The sequence below is a fragment of the Labrus bergylta genome, chromosome 20 (assembly GCF_963930695.1).
Source record: "Labrus bergylta chromosome 20, fLabBer1.1, whole genome shotgun sequence".
Lineage (NCBI taxonomy): Eukaryota > Metazoa > Chordata > Actinopteri > Labriformes > Labridae > Labrus > Labrus bergylta.
In genome coordinates, this window is record NC_089214.1 from 20,344,305 (window position 1) to 20,353,484 (window position 9,180).

Sequence of the window (9,180 nt, forward strand, 5' to 3'; positions counted from 1 at the left end):
CAAAGATTCATACAGTGTATCTATTCAATAGGTTTTAGGACTGGAAGGATTTTAGTTTATATGTGGATGTATGAAATGATTCAATTTTTGTTATCCCTCTTTGCAGATGCAGAGTTCCCCTTTAATGAGGAGAGAGTGATCCCTGATGGAGTCAACAGAGACTCAGCCATCATTGGAGGTAAAGAATCTTAAAAGGTTCATTTTTAAAACATTCTGTGAAAGAAATAAACCACAAATGAGTCAGGCCTAGACCACATGTAGGGGGGTATTTTTGAACACTTTCGTACATTGTTTGTACACGTTTGTTTTTCTGTTAGTGAAAACACACCTTTTGGAAGATTTTCAGAAATGTGAAGTGTTTGTGTGTGGATGGGGGAAAACAGAGTTTTGGCTTGTAACTTCTTAGTGTGCGGGTTTCTCCTCTGTTTGGAGTCATTGTGTCACTTTCGTTTACATGAGATTAGTGCAAATGTAACCAAACTAGAGCTGGTGTTAACATTGGAGGAGGAAAACCTCCGTTTTTAAAGTACCGGCTTATGTGTGGAGAATTGGTAAGAGTTGTTTAGAGAAGTTATCTAAGATTGCTAGAATATTTAGATTCATCTATTCAGTCTCATGTAGGCCAGTACTTTCTAAGTTTAGGGTAACCTTTGTTATTTTGTGAATTCATATTGGTTCAATCAATCGAGAAACAATTGATCACTTCTTTTTTTTTTATTATTTTGAACTCAATTGCATTTTTCTGAAAGGTGCTATATAAGTAAAGTTTGATTGATAAATATAAAATATATATATATATATATATATCAGGCATCAAGCATCACTGTTGGTAAAGGCATTGTTACAAACATTGTTACAACTGACATTTTTTTAAACAGATAGCAACAGTTACAAGAGCAAAAGTAAGAATATATTTTTTTTTTTTGTCCAATCAAATGTGTAAAACTTCAAATATTCAAGTTTCTGTATTATTCTGTAAGGGAAAGTCAACATTTAGTCAATATTGAGAAGCTGGAACCAGTGGATATTTGGCATCATTGATTAAAACCTGGCTAAAATGAAAATGTACTGTATTGTTGTCAATCAGAAAAAACAATAATAACCAAATGTTTAAGCTCAACATGGAAACCTAACTCTGAAGTGGGTGATTTTGTTGAAACCCACAGTACTATTAATCATAACACAAAATAGCACGTGTATTTGTGTACTTAGTGTCCTTGTCCTCTGCAGGTATCATCGCTGTCGTGATCTTCACCATCTTATGTACACTGGTGTTCCTGATCCGCTACATGTTCCGTCACAAAGGCACCTACCACACCCACGAGTCCAAGGGCAGCAGGGAGTCTGCAGGAGAGTCACCAGACACAGCCATCATCGGCACCGACAACCCGGAAACCATCGAGGAATCAAAGAAGGAGTGGTTCATTTAGCGGCCAATGGGAGGACTCTGAGAGAGGATTAATGTCTTGACCTCGTGATGTTTTTTTTTGCGGTGGAACAATTAACAAACCGGGCTCCTATACTCGCAATGGTGTTCATTCAAACACAGACAACACTTTATGAGGATTTTAATGTTTTGCAAATTTGTCCCAAGCAGAGCAACAGCGGTATTTTTTTAAGCTTCTTGTCTGTTACCTGACAGAGCACAGGCTGAAGTAGAAAAACTGTGTGGGAGTTTGCATGGATGAGGCTCAGACCATGGTGGGGGAAAAGGAAGAGATTTCTGGCGCTAATCAGGAGGGACTCACCAAATGTGCAATGGACACGTTGTGTTGTACGCAGAAAGGTGCTTACATAACAGCTGATCAGTCCGAAACGTAACAAGTTCTTGACTGATCGTTGTTATTGGCATCAAATCAGAGGACCTGAAAGCAAAGCTGATCCCTACACATGGTGAGACGGGAGCTGGACATACAGCTGTGTTGTTTCACAGCAAAGTGATATGGCTCTGACAAGGTGAAGTATTGTTGTGAGTCTTTGAGCTCATTGCAGCTACTAATGCAATGACAAGAATATCTTCTTCTTGCCAAATATCTGCAAATGTTCTTTTTGTAGAGATTAAACTCTATTTTTTATCCTTTTGGCAAAGTGATTGTTCATTGTATTTAAGTTGTATGTATTTCGGGGGTAAAAGCAAACAGACTGATGTTCCTAGTGTCGCACAAACGGGTTTGATAAAAAAATAAAAATAACGGGAAATGTTTTTTTAAGCAATGTCAGTACAAATGTAATTTAAGTTTTCTGATTTTTGAAACAGCTAACAGACTGATGTAGTGGTCTTGTGACAAATTACATTAAACATTGTTTGATAAAATTTAACTGGGAGTTGCTTCATTTTAGCAAATTGATCGCAAATGTTATTTATGTTTTTTTCATTTTCGCTACAGCAGTGTAGCTGACAAATATAAAAACAAATGCATAGACTTGTTAAAGTGGACATGACAAGCTGTCCAGTGGAGAGAAGCTTTTAGAGCTCCCCCTGCTGACTTGTTGCAGTATGGGTCATAAACCCCGCCTCCTCAATGATAACAGATGGGACATGGGCCAAACTGTAAAATCAAAATAGCCATCAAATTTTCTTTTCTCTCCAAACCTGATCAGAATTTATTATCAGAATAAGATTTTTCTTAATATTTGAAGATGACTGACATCTGCTGATCTTGTAGTTCTCTTTGGGAATAGCAAAGCTCTCATCACTCCGGGTTTGTCTATCTTGAAATGACAAACTGAGTTGTTCTGCTGTAGAGCCATCTAACCGACCTGTGGGATATAAGGATCCTTGCACTGTCTTGATAAGTTAAAATGTGTATTTATTTGTTGTTCAGGGTGAGGTCATTAGCTAGCTAGCTAACACTTAACCCTTGAGTCTCTGCAGCCAGCATTCAACGTTGTCCAGTCTGGTCTGAAGGAACTAAAGTTGGTCCTAAACAATGATAAAACAAAGCTCATGTTGTTTTCTCATTGAAGTAAAGTACCAACAAATATCCCACTGATTACAGTTTCCCAAGGAAATCAAATCCAGTTTATGTACAAAAGACAAGCTTGTCTTCACACTTAACCATTTCCTTGCTCGATCATGTTTCCTTCATTCTCATTTCTGCTCTTATAAATTATTTTGCAGAGCCTGCATGCCTTCAGCAAACTTAAGCACCACACTCATTTCAGTGTTCTCTTGGATCAATCCTTGACGAAATGCATGTAAATTTCCCACAGCTGGATTCCAGTTTTAGAGCCTCTAAACATGGCACCTTATCAGAGTTATTCGTATGGATTGTGAATGCAGTGAGATGCCAGAGAAAGCAACAGTGAAGAAGCAAAGAATAACTTTCAAGTTTCATGAGATTCCTTTAGGGTAAAGTGCATCACCTTGAGTCCTAAAGAAAAAAAAAACGGTTTCTTACCCCCAAGGGTAAAGAGCATTTTGGCTTGGCTGAGGAGGTGTGAAGTATAAAAAAAAGGGTCCTCTGGGTTTGTGACTTTGCTGCTGCAGGAGGCTTGATGTTGTTAAAAAGTTCAAATCACTGGAGGTCATTTCCAATTTGAAAGTCAACCTCAGAAGAGTGGCAGTAAGAAGAAGGGAAGAGGGGAAAAGGAGGAGCGAAAGTAAGCAGGAGATAGTTCCCCCCCCGTAGGGACCTGGGTTGGGAACCCAAGAGAAAGAACAAACTAGAGAGAGTACAAACTATGCACTCTGTTCACATATATGTCACATAGGGCTTATTTTTAAACGTCCTTGACACCTCAGATACACACAGTGACATCACACAATCCAAGCACATACATATTCCAGGAGTAGACATTCACATTAAAATTGTGAAATGTAAAAGGCTTACCCTGCACACCAGGGAAAATGTAGACATCCATTTTTGTATTCTCCAATGAGAGTCTGGATAAGCATTTTCTGCAAGAGAAAGAAGCAATAGAAATATACAGTAAACATATCTAAGAGGGGATCTAATACAGTTCGGAGAAAGATATTAAACAGTGTTTGATTCAGGGAATCTTAAACTCATATTTTACCCTTTGTGTGTGTTTGTGTTCTGCTCTGCAGCCAATTTTAGGATTATTTGAACTCCTGGTTAAATCTTTAGAGTACATCTCGGATATGTTCAGTGAGAAAACTGAGAAACCTGAGTGTCGTCAGTCAATTGAAACAGCCATGATTGACGAGGCTCAAAGTTGTGATTTGTTTAGCTATATCTTTGCAGACTACTTTTTTGTTCTTTTCTTTTCTTTTTTTTAGGTTAATGCTCAAATACAAGACAGACTAGAGATACAGAGAACTATATGTTCCTGGTGTCTCCTGTACAGTTCAACATGTTGTTCCATCCCTGTTGACCTTTACATCTCTAGGTAAAACTTGCCTTTCGGCTCATGACTTTTCCTTCCTCCACACTCACAGACCAACAGGGAGCTCACATAAACATTGACCTGATCACTATCAGGAGAGATGGTCAGATACACAACACCTTTGGGGATATGAATCATGCTAGCATCACGTGGTTAAGGCAACAGGAAAAGAGACGAGAAATGCACTTTAGTGGGTTTTATTTTGTTAAATATAATTTAAGTGTATTTTAGTGTATTTTTTTTGAAGATTATGAATGAATAAAGATTCATTATGTACGCAGCAGAACAAAAAGGGAACCGAGAACTGCATCTCATACATATACACGCTGTTGTCATGAAAGTGCAAGTGATTTGTTTTTGAGTTTGCGTTCCCCTGAGACGGTTTGTGTGTCAGAGTGAGGAGGAAGAAGCAGAGAGAGCAAAACAAGTGTGACAGTGATGTGATGGAGTGTGTGTTATGATCAGACGCAGACACATCGTCTGTCGGTCTTTGTTAGTGTGTGGTTGTCCCACACTCAGATGCTGCTTGTGAATTAATAATGTACTGTATTAATAATTATTGACTCGACACATTGACATCACCCATTGTTTTCTTCAGTGCCTACATACAGCCATGTTCGTGAGGGCACTCACTCTTTCTGCTCAGTGAGAGTGGTGAGTCAGTCAACTCCCTGCAGTCAGGTGTGTGTGTGTGTGTGTGTGTGTGTGTGTGTGTGTGTGTGTGTGTGTGTGTGTGTGTGTGTGTGTGTGTGTGTGTGTGTGTGACTGATTGGTTTTGATTAAGTCCAGGTGTGTCCAGTGCTCTGTGCTGACTCATTATCTCACCTTCAGAGGTAGTGAGAGTCTCCCTGGGTGTTCTCTAGTCGTCTGTGTGTGTACATTAACACCAACAAAGAACTTCTGTATATTTGTTTTCCATTGGCAGTCTCCCAGAGTATAACTCAGGGTGCTGGATAGTGTTGCTTTACTCCAGCCTTTTGTGTTTACTGTCAATGCTTTCCTGGCAGTCTTTGCTTTTTGTTAAGTGTTTTCTGGGTCTCCTGGACAATTTGGTTTTGAGTCAGCTGCTTGACAGCAGTGGTGTGGTTCATCATTTTGGTGCATTATTTAGTTTATGAAGCTTGTTTAGGCTCTATACAATCATACAAAACTTTGAGACACCCCTGGGTCCGCACCTGCGTCCCACTTGACAATGTTGGTTTCATAAGGTCAGAAGTTAGCGTATTTTGAAGTAAGGGTGGGGCTGAAGAAAGAGCCAGTGTGCTGTGTGTTTCCCACACAGTAAGATTCCGATTTTTTTTTACTGATTTCTAAATTATTATTTTTGAATTATCTTTTCAAAACGTTTAGAGCTCACTTACCATTCAAGTGCTGCAATTGAGAAAGTATGTTACCATTAAATAATTCTATTAAAGATAGTTTCAACATCTAGGGGGCGCACTCTGCCTGAGCGACTCCTGACACGGCTCTGTGTGTGTGTGTGTGTGTGTGTGTGTGTGTGTGTGTGTGTGTGTGTGTGTGTGTGTGTGTGTGTGTGTGTGTGTGTGTGTGTGTGTGTGTGTGTGTGTGTGTGTGTGTGTGTGTGTGTGTGTGTGTGTGTGTGTGTGTGTGTGTGTGTAGTGTGTTTTTCGACGTTTTCATTGTATGTCCTCTTGTCTTTTCCTGATTTTGTCAGAATGTTTACAGAACTGTGTTGTATCTAGTCTGCCTTCGGCTACTGATCACTAGTTTACGGCACGTAAAGGGAATCTGGTCTCGATTGGCGCAGCCATTTACCAACCAAGGTAGGCTCGCCTACTCACAGGGCTACTTGTTGGAGTTGAGGTGCTTTCAGCCAGAGCCAACGCAGGTAGCCTTCCTCACTAAAGACATACGTATCTCTTGGGTTACTTCGGGGAGACAAGCGGAACCAAATACGAAGGAAAAGAGGATCAAGAGGAGGGATACGTAACAGGCTAAGGAGGAGAGGCAGCTGGCTACCTTTGCCTGCCATAACCCTATCCAACGTGCAATCGCTACAGAATAAGGCTGAGGAGCTCTCCACTCTCGTCAGGTTCGATCTGGATTATCGGCAAACCAGCTTTTTCTGTTTTCACAGAGACACGGCTGACTGAGGATGCAGACTTTCATCTAGATGGCTTTAACATCATTCGCTTTGACAGAGATGCGACGAAAATGCGGAAGTCGATTGGGGACAGGCTCTGCATGGCTGTCAACTGCAAGTGGGAAACACACTTCACAGTAAGGGAAACTGAGTGCTGTAAACACTACTAAATAATGATTGTGTCCTTCAGACCACACTATTTACCCAGAGAGTTCTCCCAGATTACTGTCATTTTAGTGTATGTACCAGGGCCTGATTTCAACCTAGCTGCTGAGCACATAGCTGCTTGTTATAACAGAGCTGTCAATCAGACTGGTGAGCAGCCAGTGTTTGTACTGGGGGACTATAACAGGTGTGACATCACCACACATCTGCCCAATGTGGAGCAATATGTCACAACTCCAACTTGTGCTATGGCAACATCCCTGGTGCATAAATTTCAAAACCACACCCACCTCTTGGTCGCTCTGACCACAACGTCATCTTGTTACTGCCAAGATACAGATCGCAACTGAAAACAGGAAAACCCATCACAAAAACTATCAGAGTCTGGAACAAAGAAGCAACTGAATCACTTAAAGGTTGTTTTGAACTGACTGACTGACTGGGATTTGTTTTTGAATGACTGCGGCAGTGATCCCAACATGTTGACAGATGTATTTACCTCTTACATTAGATTCTGTGAGGACACTGTCACTCCAACCAAACAAATAACCATTCATCCAAACAACAAAAAATGGGTGACAAGGGACATGAAAATCTGCCTGGTCCAGAAGGAAATGGCTTTTTTACAAAGAGACAATCTTAGGGTAAAGGAACTAGAGAAAGAGTTCAGAAGGATGGCTAGGCTGGCTAAAATCAACTACAAAAACAAAGCAGAAATGAACCTCTGGAAATGCAAGGGAGGCGTGGCTGGGTTTAAACACCATGATGGGAAGAAACCCAAAACCTGCATTGGTTAACTGCCCAGACTTTAGCTCCTATGCAGAAGAACTCTACATCTTCTTCACCCGTTTTAACAGCAGCAGCAACACACCAACCAACTGAATCTGCCCAACCTCTAGTTCCCCCCACCAAGCCCTCACTATTAATGACAACTGGTGACCTCCATCCTGCACAAAGTCAACCCACACAAGGCCTCTGGCCCTGACAGGCTTAGAGGTAGGGTGCTCAAAGAATGCTCCACCTAGCTAGGTGGGGTTCTCACCAGACTGTTTCAGCACCTTTTGGATTCTGGGTGTGTCCCCAACCAGTGGAAGGAATCCACTATAATCCCAATCCCAAAAAAGACACATGCTAAGGACCTTAAGGACTACAGACCGGTGGCCCTAACCTCTGTGTTGTGTAAATGTATGGAGAGAGTAGTGTGTGACCATCTGTCTAAAATTTTGTCAAACAAACTTGATTCCCTACAATTTGGCTATAAAGCAAAACGTGGATTAGAGGAAGTCTCACATTATTAGACACCGTCACCAAACATCCTGACTCTGCACATCCCCACACTAGGATTTTATTCATGGTTTCTCCTCTGCTTTTAATACTGTACACACAGACACTCTGTTGCGCTGCCTCTGGGACCTTCATGTCCACCCCACACTGGTTTTATGGATTAAGAGTTTTTTTTTTACATGAAAGACCACAACAGGTGTTTTTAAATGGTTTTAATTCCAGTAAATTGATTTTAAACACAGGTCTTCCCCAGGGTTGTGTTTTATCTCCCATTCTCTTCTCGGTTTACACAAACAACATCTCCTGCAACAGTGAATGAATGAAACTTTTTAAGTATGCAGATGACATGGCCCTGGTCGCGCAACTGACTGACACCACAGCTCTGACTCAATACCAGCAGGCAGTCAACAACCTGGTCAGGACTTTTGGTGAAGACTCACTGGAGCTAAATATCACAAAGACTAAGGAGGTGTGCTGTGGGGGAAGAGGAAAACACCATCACCTTTATTCCAACCGCTCTGTGATCAGGAGAGCCACCCTGATCACAGAAGACCCCTCTCACCCCCTCCACCACTCCTTCCAGTTACTGCCACCAGGCAGACGCTACAAAGTCCCTCTGGCCCGGAAAAACATCTACATTCCCTCTGCAATAACCATTCTGAACAAATTTAAATAGAAACTGTTGTTTTTAAGTCCTCTTTTAATGTACTGCACTTTCTGTTTTTAATGTAAGTTGTGTTTATTGTTCGAGCCTTGTCAAAAGAGAATTTCTGTCTCTGTTGGGACAGACAATAAAGTCTATCTATCTATCTATCTATCTATCTATCTATCATCTAATATGATAGAAAGAAAAAAATACTTACAGTTTAAAACGTGTGATTCACAAGTGATCTAATACACAAGAAAACAAAAGCTAAACCTACATCACTTCACACACATACAGGTGCACAAAAATAAAGGCACATCTGAAAGTGCCCCACATACTGCTCAAACAAACACAGTCAAAACCACACAGAGGTAAACAAACATCACAAGCGTGCACACACAAAGGCAGCTGAGTGACGGTGTGTGTTTGAGATATCTTCAGACAGCAGGAGAAGTCGTGTAAAGTGAGAATCCAAATCTCTCTCAAGGTGATTCCACTCCCGAGGCTCGTTAAAACAAACGTCCTCTCATCAATCAGCACCGATCCTGTCTCCCAGACAGGCTGCACATGATGGGAAATCGCACACACGCATGCACGCAGACAAACACACTCAGCACACAGTTCACAGGCA

At 41.1% G+C, this 9,180-nt stretch overlaps 1 protein-coding gene across 2 annotated transcripts in view; it reads left to right on the forward strand.

Annotated features, from left to right (window-relative positions):
- Nucleotides 1-2,319, forward strand: part of cntnap2a (contactin associated protein 2a) — a 214,305-nt gene extending 211,986 nt beyond the window's left edge. For both annotated transcript variants that reach the window (XM_065948957.1, XM_020630990.3), the window contains 2 exons: nt 107-178; nt 1,231-2,319. In XM_065948957.1, coding sequence (XP_065805029.1) covers nt 107-178; nt 1,231-1,430 — 272 coding nt within the window. In that variant the 3' untranslated portion in view covers nt 1,431-2,319. The remainder of the gene's footprint in view (nt 1-106; nt 179-1,230) is intronic.
- The last annotated feature ends 6,861 nt before the right edge of the window (nt 2,320-9,180 follow it).